Source organism: Choloepus didactylus, chromosome 22 (genome assembly GCF_015220235.1).
Source record: "Choloepus didactylus isolate mChoDid1 chromosome 22, mChoDid1.pri, whole genome shotgun sequence".
Taxonomy (NCBI): domain Eukaryota; kingdom Metazoa; phylum Chordata; class Mammalia; order Pilosa; family Megalonychidae; genus Choloepus; species Choloepus didactylus.
In genome coordinates this window covers 30,765,336-30,784,894 of record NC_051328.1, presented here as the reverse complement: position 1 = coordinate 30,784,894, position 19,559 = coordinate 30,765,336, and the positions used below count along the sequence as shown (strand labels likewise).

Genomic DNA, 19,559 nt, shown 5'->3' with positions numbered 1-19,559 from the left:
TGGCTGTGGGTTTTTTCATATATGCTCTTTATCATGTTGAGGAAGTTTCCTTCAATTCCTACCTTTTGAAGTGTTTTTATCAAAAAGGGATGTTGGATTTTGTCAAATGCTTTTTCAGCATCTATTGAGATGATCAATTGATTTTTCCCTTTCGAGTTTTTAATGTGTTGTAATACATTGATTGTTTTTCTTATGTTGAACCATCCTTGCATGCCTGGAATGAACCCCACTTGGTCATGGTGTATGATTTTTTTAATGTGTCTTTGGATTCGATTTGCAAGTATTTTGTTGAGGATTTTTGCATCTATATTCATTAGGGAGATTGGCCGGTAGTTTTCCTTTTTTGTAGCATCTTTGCCTGGTTTTGGTATTAGATTGATGTTAGCTTCATAAAATGAGTTAGGTAGTGTTCCATTTTTTTCAATGTTTTGAAAGAGTTTGAGTAAGATTGGTGTCAGTTCTTTCTGGAAAGTTTGGTAGAATTCCCCTGTGAAGCCATCTGGCCCTGGGCATTTATTTGTGGGAAGATTTTTGATGACTGATTGGATCTCTTTGCTTGTGATGGGTTGGTTGAGGTCTTCTATTTCTTCTCTGGTCAGTCTAGGTTGTTCATATGTTTCCAGGAAATTGTCCATTTCTTTTACATTATCCAGTTTGTTGCCATACAGTTGTTCATAATATCCTCTTATAATTTTTTTAATTTCTTCAGGATCTGCAGTTATGTCACCTTTTTCATTCATTATTTTGTTTATATGGGTCTTCTGTCTTTTTGATTTTGTCAGTCTAGCTAGGGGCTTGTCAATCTTGTTGATCTTCTCAAAGAACCAACTTTTGGTGATATTTATCCTTTCTATTGTTTTTTTGTTCTCTATGTCATTTATTTCTGCTTTAATCCTTGTTATTTCTTTTCTTGTACTTGGTTTAGGATTGGTTTGCTGTTCATTTTCTAGCTTCTTCAGTTGATCCATTAGTTCTTTGATTTTGGCTCTTTCTTCCTTTTTAATATATGCGTTTAGTGCTATAAATTTCCCCCTTAGCACTGCTTTTGCTGCATCCCACAGGTTTTGGTATGTTGTGTTCTCATTTTCATTCGTCTCTATATATTTAGCAATTTCTCTTGCTATTTCTTCTTTAACCCACTGATTGTTTAGGAGTGTGTTGTTTAACCTCCAGGTATTTGTGAATTTTCTAAGTCTCTGATGGTTATTGACTTCTAATTGTATTCCATTGTGGTCAGAGAATGTGCTTTGAATAATTTCAATCTTTTTAAATTTATTGAGGCTTGTTTTATGTCCCAGCATATGATCTATTCTGGAGAAAGTTCCGTGAGCACTAGAAAAGTATGTGTATCCTGGTGATTTGGGATGTAATGTCCTGTAGATGTCTGTTAAATCTAATTCATTTATCAGAATGTTTAGGTTTTCAATTTCCTTATTGGTCTTCTGTCTGGTTGATCTATCTATAGGAGAGAGTGATGTGTTGAAGTCTCCCACAATTATTGTGGAAACATCAATTGCTTCCTTTAGTTTTGCCAATGTTTCTCTCATGTATTTTGTGGCACCTTGATTGGGTGCATAGACATTTACGATTGTTATTTCTTCTTGCTGAATTGCCCCTTTTATTAGTATGTAGTGGCCTTCTTTGTCTCTCAAAACATCCCTGCATTTGAAGTCTATTTTATCTGAGATTAATATTGCTACACCTGCTTTCTTTTGGCTGTAGCTTGCATGAAATATTTTTTTCCATCCTTTCACTTTCAGTTTCTTTGTGTCCCTGTGTCTAAGATGAGTCTCTTGTATGCAACATATTGATGGTTCATTTTTTTTGATCCATTCTGCGAATCTATATCTTTTAATTGGGGAGTTTAATCCATTTACATTCAACGTTAAAACCGTGAAGGCATTTGTTGAATCGGCCATCTTATCCTTTGGATTATGTTTGCCATATTTTTCCCCTCTCTCTATTAATATCCTTTATTGTACCCATACCGAATCTCTTTAGTACTGAACCTTTCTCCAAGTCTCTCTGTCCTGTCTTTGTTTCTCTGTCTGTAGGGCTCTCTTTAGTATCTCCAGTAGGGCAGGTCTCTTGTTAGCAAATTCTCTCAGCATTTCTTTGTCTGTGAAAAATTTAAGCTCTCCCTCAAATTTGAAGGAGAGCTTTGCTGGATAAAGTATTCTTGGCTGGAAATTCCTCTCACTCAGAATTTTAAATATATCGTGCCACTGCCTTCTTGCCTCCATGGTGGCTGCTGAGTAGTCACTACTTAGTCTTATGCTGTTTCCTTTGTATGTGGTGAATTGCTTTTCTCTTGCTGCTTTCAGAACTTGCTCCTTCTCTTCTATGTTTGACAGTGTGATCAGTATATGTCTCGGAGTGGGTTTTTTTGGATTTATTCTATTTGGAGTTCGCTGAGCATTTATGATTTGTGTATTTATGTTGTTTAGAAGATTTGGGAAGTTTTCCCCAACAATTTCTTTGAATACTCTTCCTAGACCTTTACCCTTTTCTTCCCCTTCTGGGACACCAATGAGTCTTATATTCGGACGTTTCATATTATCTATCATATCCCTGAGGTCCATTTCGAGTTTTTCAATTTTTTTCCCCATTCTTTCTTTTATGCTTTCATTTTCCATTCTGTCATCTTCCAGGTCACTGATTCGTTGTTCAACTTCCTCTAGTCTTGTACTATGAGTGTCCAGAATCTTTTTAATTTGGTCAACAGTTTCTTTAATTTCCATAAGATCATCCATTTTTTTATTTAGTCTTGCAATGTCTTCTTTATGCTCTTCTAGGGTCTTCTTGATTTCCTTCATATCCCGTACTATGGTCTCATTGTTCATCTTTAGTTCTTTGAGTAGCTGCTCTAGGTGTGTCTCTTCTGGTCTTTTGATTTGGGTGCTTGGGCTTGGGTTATCCATATCGTCTGGTTTTTTCATATGCTTTATAATTTTCTGTTGTTTTTGGCCTCGTGGCATTTGCTGAACTTGATAGGGTTCTTTTAGGGTTTGTAGACCAGTTGAAGTCCTTATCTCTAATTTATCAGATCTACAGCTTCGTGGAGTACACTTTCTCTAACTAACCAGCAGGTGGCGTCCACGAGCCACCTGTTCTCCACAAGCCAGATCTCCCCTGCTTAGACTTTTTGGTGAGTGGGGGAGTGAGTCTTGTGGGGCCCAATTGGTGTACCAAGCTTGCGTGTGTAGTTGGTGTTGCCTGCCCTGTATGTGGGGCGTGTTTCTGGGCAGTCGGGGAGGGGGGGTGGCCCTAACAGTCAAATCTCCCTGATGATCCTAGAGTTTTAAAGCTACTGCAATAGTCTAATCCTTCAATTCAGTCCTGCCACAGTTTGTCTCTGCCACTGACCCACAAGTCTTTGGTATTGGCGTATGGCTCCTGAGACTTGCAAGTGGGCCCCTCTTCCAGGCTGTGCACCCCGGGTCCTCTGTTGAGGGATGACTGTGCTATGTCACAGGTGAGTGCCGTCCCCCCAGGGCAGTTCTGGGCTGCTGGGCTGTGTTGGGAGGCTCCCAGTCTGCTCAAATGATGGCTGAATGGGGCTCTGTTAATTCACACTGCTCCCCCTTCCCAGCTCTGGGACATTCAGCTGAGGTTGCAGGGAAGGCTAATGTCCACGCCCAGTTTTGTGGTGTGTGCCTGTTATTTGAAGCACTTCCGTCACACTGGGTTGTCTGGGGCAGCTCTGGGCTATGGGGCTGGCGATGGGCAGGAGTGTTTCCTGTCCACCAGGATGGTGGCTGTGAGCGGACACCCCCCTTTTCTTGGGAAGTTGTGTTGTTTAGTGAATTTTCTCAGCCACTGGATTATTGCCTTTTGTCTCAGAGCTCTCTTAGTTCTGCTCTTGACTTGACGTGCCCAAATTTCAATTCTTTGAAGCTTTCTGTATTGAGCTTCTTAGAGTAATTGTTTTAGAAAAAGCAAAAAGGATTTAAAAAAAAAAAAAAAAAAAACGGCCCTCCTCAGAGATCTAATGGGTTATTGAAATGCTAATAGACAAAGCAACCAGGGCCATTAAGGAAAGGTGCACAGGGCAGAGAGATCAGCCTTGCTTCGGGATTTGCATATGCGCCTCAAGGCCTGATCTCCGCCCTTCCCCTTTCTGTGTTCACCAGAACTCCAAAAATCCTCTGCTTTTATTTTGGAGTTTTTCGTGTTGTTCTTTTTCTATGCCTGTCTCCTCTCTGCTGGGCTGGCTGCTCTCAGAGTCTCTGGTGTCTGGTCTCAGTCTATCTATGGTTGGAGTTTGAATCAGTAGAATGAGTTTCCCATAAGAGCAGCCACTGCAATTCTCCCTTCTCCTTCCTGGAGCTGACAGCCCCTCCTCCCCCGGGACTGAGCCTGGCAGGGAGGGGCGCGGGTCCCCTGGCCGCAAAAACTTACAGATTTCGCTGATCTCAGCAGTTCCACGTTTTCATGAGTGTTGTATGAAGTATGCCCAAAGACAGATTGCTCTGTGGTGTCCAGTCCACGCAGTTCCTGGCTTTTTACCTACTTTCCTGGAGGAGTAACTAAAACATACAGCTCACCAGTCTGCCATCTTGCCCCGCCCTTCAGAAGAGCAGGATTCAGTTTTATACATTTCCATCTTTTGACCTCCAACTTTCCTTCTGGTGACATACATGACTGAGCTTCCCCTTTCCACCTCATTCACACACCATTCAGCACTGTTAGTTATTCTCACAACGTACTACCGTCACCTCTGTTCACTTCCAAACGTTTAAGTTCATCCTGGTTGAACATTCTGCTCCTTTAAGCCACCGCTCCCCATTATTTAGCCTCGTTCTATATCTTGGAAACTTATAGTTCATGTCTATGAGTTTACATATTATAATTAGTTCCTATAGTGAGACCCTGCAATATTTGTCCTTATGTGTCTGGCTTATTTCATTCAGTAAACTGCCCTCAAGGTTTCGTCATCAATCTATTTTTTTTTTTTAAGATGGTTTTGTTCACATGCCATACATTCCATCCTAAGTAAATAGTCGATAGTTCCGTGTATAGTCGCTTATTTATGTGTTCACCACCCTCACCACTGTCTATATAAGGGCATCTACATTTCTTCCACAAAGCAGGAGGAAGAGTCAAAGAAGGTAGAGAGGCAAAAGAAAGAGGAAAAAAAACAAAAACAAACAAACAAACAAACAAAAAAGACAGCTGGGAAGCAGCAAAAGGAAACATAACCTTAAATCAAAGTAGAATAAAAAGTCACACAACACCACCAATGCCAAGTGTCTCACACCCCTCCCCTCTCCCCTGCTCTTATCTGCATTTACCTTGGTATATCGCCTTTGTTAATGTTAAAGGAAGCATAATACAATGATTCTGTTAATTGTAGTTTCTAGTTTACTTTGATTGTATTTTTCCCCCAATGCCTCCCTATTTTTAACACCTTGCAAGGTTGACATTTGTTTGTTCTCCCTCATGAAAAAACATATTTGTACATTTTATCACAATTGTTGAACACTCCAGGTTTCACTGAGTTACACAGTCCCAGTCTTTATCTTTCCTCTTTCTTCTGGTGCCCCACATGCTCCTAACCATCCTCTTTCAACCATATTCATAGTTATGTTTGTTCAGTGTACTTAAATTGCTGTGCTACCATCTCCCCAAATTGTGTTCCAAACCTCTTACTCCTGTCTTCTCCTATCAGTCTATAGTGCTCCCTTCAGTATTTCCCATAGGATGGGTGTCTGGTTCACAAAGTCTCTCATTGTCTGTTTGTTGGAGAATATTTTGAGCTCTCCCTCATATTTGAAGGACAGTTTTGCTGAATATAGGATTCTTGGTTGGCAGTTTTTCTCTTTCAGTATCTTTTTTTTTTTTTTTAATTCAGTTTTATTGAAATATATTCACAAACCATACAGTCATCCATGGTATACAATCAACTGTTCACAGTATGATCATATAGTTATGCGTTCATCACCACAATCTATTTCTGAACATTTTCCTTACATCAGAAAGAATCAGAATAAGAATAAGAAATAAAAGTGAAAAGAGAATACCCAAACCATCCCCCCATCCCACCCTATTTGTCATTTAGTTTTTACTCCCATTTTTCTACTGATTTTTTTTTCAATTTTTTAACTTTGTTTATCAAAAAATTAAAAACAAACAGGCAAACAACAACCAAAAAAACCCCACAACATTTCAAACAAAGCAATGGATTAAGGAAAACAAATAACCTAAAATACCTACTTTGCTTCCAATATGTTCCTACCATACCCCAAGAAAATTAATAAACCATGTCCAAACAGAGGAGTAAGAAAAACAAATAATCTAAAATAACTACATTGCTTCCAACATGTTCCTACCATACCCCAAGAAAATTAACAACCCCTAAGAAAACAAAGGAATAAGAGAAAAAAAAAACCTAAAATAACTCTATTGCTTCCAACATGATCTTACTATATCCAAGAAAGTTTACAAACCATAATCATTCCTGAGCATTCCCATAACATTGAGATTACCCTCCATAGTTTATCTGTTCTTATTAGATTATCATTCCCCCTCCACTAATTGGTATCTCTAGGTCCCCTACATTCTACAGTATAAAACATTGTACATTTTTCACAGAATTCACATTAGTGGTAACATACAATATCTCTCTTTTTGTGCCTGGCTTATTTTGCTCAGCATTTTGTCTTTTTTTTTTTTTTTTTTTTTTTTAATCTTCATTTTATTGAGATATATTCATATACCACGCAGTCATACAAAACAAATCGTACTTTCGATTGTTCACAGTACCATTACATAGTTGTACATTCATCACCCAAATCAGTCCCTGACACCTTCATTAGCACACACACAAGAATAACAAGAATAATAATTAGAGTGAAAAAGAGCAATTGAAGTAAAAAAGAACACTGGGTACCTTTGTCTGTTTGTTTCCTTCCCCTATTTTTCTACTCATCCATCCATAAACTAGACAAAGTGGAGTGTGGTCCTTATGGCTTTCCCAATCCCCTTGTCACCCCTCATAAGCTACATTATTATACAACTGTCTTCGAGATTCATGGGTTCTGGGTTGTAGTTTGATAGTTTCAGGTATCCACCACCAGCTACCCCAATTCTTCAGAACCTAAAAAGGGTTGTCTAAAGTGTGCATAAGAGTGCCCACCAGAGTGACCTCTCGGCTCCTTTTGGATTCTCTCTGCCACTGAAGCTTATTTCATTTCCTTTCACATCCCCCTTTTGGTCAAGAAGATGTTCTCCGTCCCACAATGCCAGGTCTACATTCCTCCCCGGGAGTCATATTCCACGTTGCCAGGGAGATTCACTTCCCTGGGTGTCTGATCCCACGTAGGGGGGAGGGCAGTGATTTCACCTTTCAAGTTGGCTTAGCTAGAGAGACAGGGCCACATCTGAGCAACAATCTCTTTCAGTATCTTAAATATATCACAGCGCTTCCTTTTGCCTCCATGGTTTCTGCTGAGCGATCTGCACATAGTCTTATTAAGCTTCCTTTATATGTGATGGATCGCTTTACTCTTGCTGCTTTCAAGAATTCTCTTTTGTCTTTGATGTTTGATAATCTGATTATTAAGTGTTTTGGCGTAGGCCCATTCAGATCTATTCTGTTCGGAGTATGCTGTGCTTCTTGGATCTGTAATTTTATGTCTTTCATAAGAGATGGGAAATTTTCATTGATTATTTCCTCTATTATTGCTTCTGCCCCTTTTCCCTTCTCTTCTCCTTCTGGGACACCAATGATACGTACATTCTTGTATTTTGTTTCATCCTGAAGTTCCTGGAGACGTTGCTCATATTTTTCCATTCTGTTCTCTATCTGTTCTTTGATGTGTAGGCGTTCAGGTGTTTTGTTCTCCAGTTTCTGAGTGTTTTCTTCTGCCTCTTGAGATCTGCTGTTGTATGTTTCCATTGTGTCTTTCATCTCTTGTGTTGTGCCTTTCATTTCCATAGATTCTGCCAGTTGGTTTTTTGAACTTTCAATTTCTACCTTATGTACGTCCTGTGTTTTCATTATACGGTTCAGCTCTTTGGCCATATCTTCCCTAAGCTTTTTGAATTGACTTATTATTAGTTGTTTCAATTCCTGTATCTCAGTTGAAGTGTATGTTTGTTCCTTCGACTGGGCCATAACTTCGGTTTTCTTAGTGTAGGTTGTAGTTTTCTGTTGTCTAGGTATCTGACCTCCTAGGCCACCCAGTCAGGTTTTCCCAGATGAGAAGCAGCTCAGGTCACAGAAGGAGGAAATAGTCAGTATCTGGTTTCCCTGGTGGTGTGTCTTAGAGAATTGACACACACTGTGCTTTTCTGCCCAGCAGATGGCACCTGTCAGCCTGTCATGGTCTGGTGTAAGGAGGTGTGGCCTGCAGCTCTCCTCCCCCAGGCTCTGGGGTCTGGTTCCGAATGTAAGGCAGGTAGTAGAGCTGGCCCCTCCTCTTTCTTCTTGGGAAAATATGCCCCCTACAGAGAGGACATTTGCATATAAATAGATTCTTTGTTTCTCTGACTCTGCTGTCTCTACCCTTGTCTGGGTCAGAGTGCTGCGATTTTAAAATGGCTGAGGCTTTTTCTACTGCAAAGCAGTGTGAGCTGAAAACGGCTGATACTTTCTCCACTGAGCCACCCAGTTTGAGACAGAGAGAAAGGGACAGAAAGCCCCCCGATTCACTCGTTGGCCAGAGATAGCACCCGATCCTGTGGGCTCCCTGTCCTGAGACAGCTACGTCCCCTGACTCTCCCAAGGTCGGTTGTCACCAAAAGTCTCTCTCTGCTTTTTGGGGATTCACTGTCTGTATTGAGCAGTTAACGTTAAAACCCCAGTTGGAGCTGGGCTGAGGTACACTTGCTTGTTCAGAGAGTGCTGCTCTCTAGCACCGGGAGGCTTCCGTGAGGGAGGGGCTCACAGCTCTCAGCGCGGGTCCACAGTTTTTACTTAGAGATTTTATGCTGTGATTTCGGGCATTCCTCCCAATTCAGGTTGGTGTATGATGAGTGGACAGTCACGTTTGTCTCCCCGCAGTTATTCCAAGTTATTTACTAATTTTTCTGTTGTTTATGAATTGTTCCAGGGGGACTAACTGTCTTCCACTCCTCTCTATGCCACCATCTTAGCTCCCTCCTGAATTATATCTTTGAATGTGGATAACAGGAAATTTTAGGTTATATATATATTACTAGAATAAAAACTAACACTGTACAACACAGTGGACCCTAATGTAAACTATGGACTATAGTTAATGGTGTAACTATAATAATAGGTCATCAATTGTAACAAAGGTACCAAACTCATGTAAAGTGTTAATAGAGAAAATTCTGTGTTAGGGTTCCTGGGCTTTCACGTAAATGTCCTTAAAACTGTGTTTCAGTTTGTTAAAGCTGCCAGAAATGCAGTATACCAAAAATGGGTTGGATTTTTCAATGGGGTTTATTAGGTTACAAATTTACAGTTCTAAGGCCATGCAAATGTCCAGATTAAGGCATCAAGAGGAAGATAACTTGTCTGAGGAAAGGCTGCTGGCATCCGGGGTTCCCCTGTCACATGGGAAGGCACATGTGGACATCTGCTGGTCCTTCTCTCCTGGTTCTGGTTTCAGTGGCTGTCTCCAAATGTCTCTGCACATTTCTCTTTAAACTCTCTGGGCTTTTACTGTCTTTTATCCTCTTCACTAAGGACTCCAGTAAAGGATGAAGACCCACCTTGAATGGGCTGGGTCACATCTCAACTGAAATAGCCTAACCAAAAGGCCCCACCCACCATAAGTCTTTCCCCCCACAAGAATGGATTAAAAAACATGGCATTTTCTGGGTGCATAACAGTTCCAAACCAGCACAGTCTGGCATTCAAAGTCCACTATTATGTGCTTGCACCTATCTTTCTAGCTTTAACTGCCATTGCTCTTTTATAAAGCCCTCTGCTTCATTCAAGCTGTTTGTTTTTAACCAGTGCAATTCTGCCTTCCAGGGGACATGTGGCAGTGTGTGTCGCAATTGGGGAGGAAGGTGCTCCTGGCATCTGTCTACCTTGTAGAGGTCAGGGTTGCTGCTCCACATCCTACAATACACAGGCCAGGCCCCCACAACAAAGTATTGTTCGGCCTCAGATCTCAGTCATGCCAGTCACGCCACTGTTGAGAAACCCTCCATTTAGCTTATCACTGATCTCTTAAATTACCTGTTCCTTACCTGCCTCTAGCCAAGGATGGAAAACGGGTTTTATCCAATATGTCATCTCCATTCTATCCAAAATGGGTACCCAGAGAACTATCTTGAGGATTCTAAACCCTCACCTGGGTTCATTGGGGAAAATGCTGTGTCTGCCATTTATCAAATTGCAAAATCACTTGAGATCAGGCCCACATCTGCTTCTCTTAACATTGTCTGAAAGACGGTCATCTGCGGAATCATCAGAGGTTCTCCTGGGAACAGGAGCTCCCCGTCTAATCTGCCCGATCGTTTACTTGCTGTTTGCCTTTAAGTCAGATGTGCGTATTTTCTGGTATTTATTTTATGTCTTCAAGAGCTTTGATATCCTAATAGAAGACAGAGTCTTAATATTTATTGCATTCCTTTAAAATCATTGTGGAATGAGTGCAGTTGTATAACTTTTCCATTTTAAAAGACTGAATAATCAAAAAGTCAGGTCAGGTCCACGTGCATTGATTGCATAGTGAACCATCAGTTGGTACTTATGCTGGTACTTCTTATGGGAGGGAAGTTATCCTAGGTCACTTTTCAAATCGAGGTGAACCCTCTATCATTGTTTGGGGTAGAGGTAGTTTGTCAGGTTGCCCAACTTTTTCCGTGAAGGCCAGATAGTAAATAGGTTAGGCCTTGCAGGCCATGGGGTCTCTGTCACAACTACTCAGTCTTGTGGTTGTAATTCAAGAGCAGCCCTAGACAATGCATAAATAAATTGGTGTGGCAGTGTTCTAGTAAAACTTTATGCACAAAAATAGGCGGCATCCTGCTGGCCACGGTTCATTGACCCCTGCTCCAAAGCTGTCAACATGTGGATGTTTGCCGATAAACCTACATGGCAATTGTCATGGCCCGAGGGGCTTTTGCAGCCAAAGGACAAAAGAAAGCACCGGGCCCATTCTGAGACATGAGCTTTTATTTGGGGGCTTACCTACAGGGTGGGAAGTCGGTCACATCGCCCTGAATTCAGGAAGTGCTCTGAATGGTGGCAGGTTCAGAGCTCAACGTGAAGCAGGGGGTGCCAGGGAGTGGTTTATAAGGGTTAGGACAAAGACATTCCAATGGATATAAGAGCACAAGCATTGGGGGTGGGGTGGTGGTGTCTTGTGACATAGGAAAGGATCAGTTGTAGTGAACTGGGAAGAGGGGAGGATTATAGGTTATCTTTTAGATACTAGTGTCTCAGGGAGTTTCAGGAGGGAGGTGTCGGAAATAAAGCGGTACCTGTAAGGGAATAAACGCTCTCTCGGTTCTGGAGGAGAAAAGAATTTATTTACAATCTTGCAAGATAGGGCGTCCAGCCAAACACATGGAAGACTGGCGCGCCAGAGGAAGAGAATGGCGATCTTTAAATCTCCTACTCCTAATTCGCAAGTCCCTCCCCTGTTTCCCCATTGACTGGGTACTACAGAGGTTACAGCCTATCCGAGAACACTAACTAATTCATCTTTTGAGGTTTTAATTTGTACAGCCAATCCCAGAGAGTTCATTTAGTTTAAAAAAAGTTTTTCTTTTTGCTGTGAGTTTCTGCCTCTGATTTTACTTCATATTTCTTTACATTCCAGTAACCATGGTTACTTTTTCATATAAGGGGCTGGCAGATTCTTCTCTTTATCACGGGGCTTGTTTAAACTGGTTTTGCCTCCATTTCCCTTATTCCATGCTGTCTCTATGTGAAAACTAAACTTATCCCTTTCTTACAGAGGTAAGCTATAGATTACATTTAGTACCTGAGGCCTGATCCTACAAGGAGAGTAGGTCAAACCTTAACAGTCCTAGATCAAGCAAGCTGCTGTGTACACAGGCTTTAAGGCACTTGGGGAAGGCCCTGGGCCCTGGGCTCCTACAGCAGTTAACTGGTTTTGAAAATGAAATACTTGGCTACACTGCACATGCCCTGTAATGGTTGAGCTGGGAAAGTCAGTGCCTTCTGATCCTTATTTGTTTTTCCTCGTAGAGATGTGGTATGGTGTGTTCCTGTGGGCACTGGTGTCCTCTCTCTTCTTTCATGTCCCTGCTGGATTACTGGCCCTCTTCACCCTCAGACGTCACAAATATGGTAGGTTCATGTCTGTAGGCATCCTGTTGATGGGCATCGTGGGACCAATTACTGCTGGAATCTTGACAAGTAGGTTAGACATTAAAATACCAGTAAACACTTAATATGACCAGTCAGTTCATTTCAGGGCCCATGTTACAAGCGCGTTTGAGTGGGACAGAGAAGAAAGAGTGCCTTTTAATCACTAGCCGCATTTTCCTCACCCCCACTGTGCTTTGTTTGCCTAACCTCTTTCACTTCCTGAGTCAGATTTTATCTCCTCGGCTTCCCAGAGGTCCTGCTCAACCTTGTGACATACTCTCCTCTCATGAGGCAGGTCACTAGCAAAAGGGAAAATATTTGTCTTTGTGGAAACTACTGCTCCTTTCTCATCAGCCATAATGGACAACAAAGGGAGGGGGCTGATTTTCTCCTGTCTGCATTAAAGAGTTTCTATAACTGGCCTTAAATGGTGGTTTTAAGAATATCATCTACTGCTATTCTTTAAAGACCCTCTGCCCCAGTTTCCTCACTGGGTTACTGGTCCCTACAACCTGTCTCAGTTTTCTCCTTGGTAAAATACGGATAATAATAGGGATAATCATACCTGTTGTGATGATTAAGTGAGATAAGCTATATGCAGAGTACTTAGCATTATACTTAACACATAGTAATTGTGCAATAAATGCTGTACTCATTTCCACCTTTAAGGCTCTATCGAGTAGAGTCTATTTCCTTCCCATTTTGCAGCTCCCACTGGTAGGCTTTTTCTTTCTTCCTTCTTCATCATCCAAATCCCACTTTAAGGCCTGGTTCAACTTCTTTATGCTTCCTTCTGCCCAACCCACTTTTCTGGGAACTAAATTATGGAGGGGCCCAATGAAACATACAGACTTCTCAGATGTTAGTAAAACAGAATGTTTACTGACATCACCACTGGCAGTGGGAATTTTAAAGTCACAAATGTTCAAGGTAACCAAATAGGTATTAATTGACTTCATTTTTATGTCTATATACCTTCATATCACATTTATAAAATGTGTAGACATTTGATTGAGACACTGTGTATTTTCTTGCATTATTTAAAACCTGTTTTATGCTTGTGTCCCCAGCTAGATTCTGAGTACTACAAGAATAGGGATCATACCTTTTCTGTTTTGTAAATATACCTGAATGAATGAACTCACTGTGACCAAGGGGAATTTTGTTTGGAGCATTTTGGGTGTGGGTCATCTGGGAACCTTGGCCCTCTTTTATTCATACTAATAAATCTTGACTGTCTTGGTGCAATACTGAGGCCCTGTAGCAACTCACATGGATATCAGTAGACACTGATGTTTTTGTTTGTTTTGTTTTCACAATTTCTAGGAAGTTATAGTGACCAATATAATAAAATAGTTAGTGACAATGGAAACAGAAAGAACCCCTGAATATCTCTCCCTCATGCCCTTTGAATTAATAGCGACCTTACTGGTGTAGAGGCCCTTCCTTAGTCTCTCTCTTCTGCTCCCACTCCTCTACTCACCCCTCCAGGCCTTTTTTGAAGGAAACTCTGGGTTCAGTCATTGGTGGAGCTGGGATTCCAGGTGGCTTCTCCAAAACATTTCTTGTTCAATCTCATGCAGAAAATCATTTGTCATTCATTGCCAAAAATTTATTAAGTACTTGTTAAATACTAGGCACTGGGCTGATTGGCATGGGAAATAAAGGGATGTTTTTTAGTTCATAATCAGGATATCCAAGAATTGCTATCTTCATGATTTAGTTTATACTACTAGAGCATTTTATTCAATATATCTAGGAGACTCTTGGTTTTAATGAGTCACTTTTAAACACCGAAAAGCTCTTATCAATGATTTGCAGACCATAGGAGGAATATTTAAAACCTTGAATAGTGATCAGAAAGAACAGGGAAAGCAGAATATTTCTATAATACTTAAACCTTCATGTAAAAATCTGGACCATTATATTCATAGTAGAATTTTAGGTGCTGTATTTTCCTACTTACGTTAACCATGATTTTTTTTTTTTTTTTTTTTTTTTTTTTTTTTTGCATCCTTTAATTTTTAAATAGGTGCAGCAATTGCCGGAGTTTACCGAGCAGCAGGCAAGGAAATGATACCGTTTGAAGCCCTCACCTTGGGCACTGGACAGACATTTTGTGTGGTGCTAGTTTCCTTTTTACGGATTTTAGCTACTCTATAGCATACAGCCTTATACTGTGACGATGAGAAGATTTAATAAGTGAACCTAAGATAGCGAGTCCTCAAAAAGAATGCATCCTGGAATGTAGTGTTTTCCTAGTTCTTCAAACGGAAGCAACGTGGATGAAGAGGTGTGTGAAGGACGACATCTCAGCTCGCTCTTCAGTTTAAGGTTCCAGAAACTGAAGATCTGTTTGGACTCCTGTTGTCCTCAATCCAAACAAAACGAGTTTCTTGGCTTTCCTCTTTGTAGATAATTTAACTTAAGTAGCTTTACAGGTGCCCCTGCCCTGAGCCAGGCCAGCCGCTGCTGAGTGGGTGTCCCTCGCTCTGCATTTTGTCGTAGTCTGTGAGAAGATGCAGTGTTGCATATTTCAGAGAAACTATGGAAAATATTGGTAGATTTTTGAGTGTGGCATACTGTACTAAAATCTTAGTTGATTTAGTCTCAAAATATGGTAAATTCTTCTTTGGTTACATTTTCATGACAGTAAGTGCCAATTGGATTTTGGTTAAGGGTAGCTTTGAGAACACATTTGGTGAAATATTATAACAGGAAAAAAAATATCTAAATGTATCAACTTTTCCTATCACTTTCATTCTATGAATTTTAATTAGTTTAATTGGAAACATATTCTATTTGACTGGTTTGAGTTGAAAACGTTCAGCCAGATTGGTTAGCCTGTTCTTTGGACATTTGAGGCACAGATAAGGTACTTTAAACATTCTCTTACAGTTTTCTTAGTGACTTTGGTTTATTAATGCCTCTTTGGAAGTTGTAGAAATGCACCTTACACTAGAGTTAGTGGGTTAGTGATTTCTCAGTCTTAATGTCGTTACCTACTGGCAGCGCTTGTCACTTTTGCAGTATTGGTTATCAACTCCCAGAAAGTGCCTAAAGTTTAATTTTCAGATATGCCCCAGTCTGCTCTTTATATTTTCCTTCCAAAGAATTTATATTCTTCAAAACAATTAAATATCAGGGTTTTTAAACCCAATTTTAGCTATTTTAATTTTTATTCTATTGCTTAGCTTTCTTTTTCATTAAAAGGCCTGAAAACTGTGACCTTCAAAAGGGAAAGGATTGCCAAATTTAAGTATCCAACTTGTTTTTACCACCTAAATTGTTTTGTGTGGAATACAGTCAATGTTGTTATTATTGTTACTATGTTTTCAGAGTAGTTTTTGGTAATTAAATCTTAACATTTTTAAAAGAAAATTTTCATTGCGGGAGAACAGGTGCACATGAACACATCCATCCAGTTCCATGTGAAGCAGTATGCCCTCTGACTTCTGCTTAAAAATAGCAAGGAAACCAATTTACCAGGAAAAATCATAGAGAAGAATTACACAAGGATCACAAAAAATTAACTGGCCATTTTCCTTTGTTAAAAATGGCCATTAGACCATTTATCAAAATTATAGTGATGTACATAGACTCAGGCTAGGTAGAAAGTAAGTCGAGTTGGATTGCAGGCAAACGTCCTGACAAATTCCCCAACAAGATTACTCTCCAATGCTCAAATCTTTCTTCCACGCAAATGTTAAGGACTCCATTTTTCAGTTCAGGAGCTGTCATTTGGAAACTTACCCCTTCAGTTTAGGAAATTTGGGAAGTTGTGTCCTTTATTATGAGAGATGATTCTGAGCATCTCGACTAAAGAATGCCTCCTGTTAGAGCGCGTGCCTAAAACATGCTTTTGAATATAACTTCACAAACTATTTAAATACTTCGGCCAGTAGTTGGTAGGCTGCTCCCCCAAAATACTATTGATCTGTGATTAAAATGTTTGGTTATTTCTCTTTTAGAGCCAAGACACAGAAATTAAGACATTTTGAAAGGTAGCTTTGTTTCCGTCTTTTCTGTTTCATATATTTGATTATCCACTCTTTTTAAAGCCTTCTAAGATAAAATGTAACTTCAAATTATTGAATGTTTCATCCATCACAGTATATGAAGCATTATCCTGTGAATAAATGTATATCTACTTATATGGATTGAACTATGTAGTTTTAAATATATTTTCAGGGAGAAACTATTTGAATGATAAATAATGTGTATCCCTCCTAATTTTTTAAATTCCAGTCTCAAATATGCAATTTTTGGGGGTGATTGTTCAGAGGGAAGAATATTGGTATTTGTGTTGAACATTTTATTTTACCATAGATAATTTTTGGAGAGTTTTCGACCAACTGACTTTCTTAGAGACATATGCAATCTACCCTTCACTCCAGCTGTGCTCCCACTTTTATTTATTTATTTTTTAATGCAGAGGGAGGAAAGTAGCCCCAACCATAAAAGCTGGTTTCATAATTCTTTAATATGGGATTTCGAGGTGAAAGCATTTCATGAAAACTTAAAGTCCATATACAAAAGCATAAGTGATTATTCCAGAAGAAAGATGTCTCTCTGTCTTTCTCCATCTTGTCTTTCACTGTCTGCTATTAACTTATTTTTTAGTAATGGGAATATTTAAACTAGTGACAAAAAAGTTCATTCATATAATGACCTTTAAATCCTTCCTGGTCTTTTAGGTTTTAAAATTATATGTTGGCTTTGATTTCGATGTCCTTTCTGATTGCTCTGGTTTTAATTAAGTTATTACACCGCAGTGCATACCAGCCTTTCCTAAGGAACAATTTCCTGGAATGTGAAGCCCTGGTGCCATTAGCTATCCACATGCAGAGAGTTTTGTGTACGTGCATTTCTCACGTGTGCACTCTGTAAGGCTGGTTGTGGCTAAAATCAGCTTAACTTTTTATATTACATTATTTCACTCTACTACTACAGTAAAAATGATCAAATCTTTGTACAATAGAAAATTATTTAAATTTTATTTTTCTACTGATATTTCTAATTCTAAATGTATATTAATAAAGAATTACTTCCAATTCTCTGAGCTGGAATTGTGTTTCTTTTTCAGTGGCCAGTGAGTTTAATATTTTGTGGTAAAGTTGCCAGGCTTCAGTTTTTTGGTTTTTTAAAAATAACTTAGTTCTTAATGTACATGTTTAACTGTATCTCTTTTTATGTTCAACTTATTAACTTATGATAAAATTCTCATTTAAAGATATGATCAAACTGTAGTTAAATGTGAACTTGAGTATTATTAACCCCACCATGTGGGCTATATACTGCTATCAAATTTTGTATGATATAAAACTGAGATGGTGTAATTTTTCTTAAGTGTGTGAAAAATTTAGTTCCATATTAAGTCCAGATGAAGAGCGCCTCCAATGCTAGTTAATTTAGTACCTCAGAAACATCTGAAACTTTCTTTCTGCTCTGTCATTTTGAGCAAATTGGCTTATCTTCAGGATAGCTTGCCTCATGGTCACAAGATGACTGCTACAGTTCCATACATTGCAGGCAGACATACAATGTCTGTCAGAAAGAGAGAGATTGCCCATCCATCTTTTTCTCTTTTATATAAAAAAATTAACTTATTAAACATTGAGGTATAACATACAATAAAGTGCATAAATTGCAATGTATAGCTTGATTAATTTTACCTATGTGTGCACTTATGTGACTACCATGTAGATCAAGATACAGAACATCTCAGAAGTGTGTTTTCAGAGTTCAAACACAAGCCCTCAAGATTGGGTCCATGGTCTTGGACCCAATAGGAAGACTTTTCTTTCAGCGTCCAAAAAAGTGATAACCCAAGATCAGACAGTGGAAAGAGACTTTAGAAGATGAAGGACTACAGGTGCGGAGTTTGGCAGGAAGGACCCTCTAAAATATTGCCAGGACAACAGAATAACAATGAACCAGGAATCTTTTAGGTACTTGCAGGTAGGGGTCCTGGTAGGAGAGTTGAACTGTAGTCATCTGGAGATTTCTGTTCAAGGGGACAGCTGCTACTCAACTCTCACCTATAATTCTTCTTTGTGGGATTATCAGCCCAGTGCTGCTAGATTTTTCAATATTTCAGAAGAAGTTGGAAATCCAGATAATTTATTTGAAATCTCCCAATTTTAAAATGCTGGCAACTAATTTGAATTCTTGTAAAATACTATTCATGCCAAACAATGTATGTCTTTGAGCTGGATTTGGCCTACTAACCATAACCAATATTTTTGTCTCTTTACTGAACTATTTGCCACTATAGGAAGTACTTTCCACTCTGGATACCCTTATAACAGTCAGACATATTAGTTGGGAATCCAAACAAATGTATGAAGTGCTAATGAGCTGTAGAGAGAATACTGATTGAAAGGCTGATGCTAGAGGAGAGTCTCCTGGAGACCTCCATTTCCTTTTCCCCAAAATTCCTCTCAGTGATGGGGTAAAAAGCTACATCCTAGTTTGTCACTGCAGATTCCATTTTCATGTCCAAGGAAAATGAGGCTGCTGATGGTAATATCCCAAATATTGGGTCTTAATTTCAAATATATTTTTCTGTTACTCTCCCATAAGAAAAGTCTGTTAAAATGGATTATAAACCTAAATGTAAGAACTAAAACTTTTTTAAGAAAACAGGAGTAAATCTTAGTGGTCTTGGGTTAGGCAAAGCCTTCTTAAATATGACCTCCAAAGCACAAAGACAATAGAAGAAAAATAAGTAAATTGGACTTCATCAAAATTCAAAGCTTTTATGCTTCAAATGACACCAGCAAGCAAGTGAAAAGGCAGCTCACAGAATGGGAAAAAATAGCTGCAAATGGGACTGGAATCTTGTATATATAAAGAACTCTTAGTACACAAAAAATAATCCAATTAAAAGAAGGCCAAAGGACTTGAAAAGACATTTCTCCAAAGAAGATAAACAAATAGCCAATAATTACAGGTAAAACGCATCTCAGTAGCTATGAGGGATACGCAAATTAAACCACAAGGAGATACCACTTCACACCACTGGCATTGTTGTAAGAAAAAAAAAAAGACAATAACAAGTGTTCACAAAGTTATGGAACACTCCAGCACTGCTGGTGGATATATAAAATGGTGCTACCGCTTTGGAAAACAGTGTGGTGGTCCATCAAAGATAAATGTAGAGTTACCATTATGGCCCAGTATTTCAACCCCCAGGTGTACACCCAAGAGAATGAAAGCATCCACACAAAACTGTGTATAGAAATGTTCGTAGCAGCATTATTCACAACAGCCTAAGGTTGGAAATGACCCA

General features: G+C 39.4%; 1 protein-coding gene across 2 annotated transcripts in view; it reads left to right on the top strand.

The window, feature by feature from the left end:
- The window catches only part of TMEM170A (transmembrane protein 170A), a 28,892-nt gene extending 11,570 nt beyond the window's left edge, over positions 1–17,322 (top strand). The window contains exons 2-3 of one of the 2 annotated variants that reach the window (XM_037816422.1): positions 12,143–12,244; positions 14,298–17,322. In XM_037816422.1, the coding sequence (XP_037672350.1) occupies positions 12,143–12,244; positions 14,298–14,428 (233 nt within the window). In that variant the 3' untranslated portion in view covers positions 14,429–17,322. Of the gene's footprint in view, positions 1–12,142; positions 12,314–14,297 lie in introns of both variants that reach the window. The other variant, XM_037816421.1, reaches the window with a different exon arrangement.
- Positions 17,323–19,559: the final 2,237 nt, after the last annotated feature.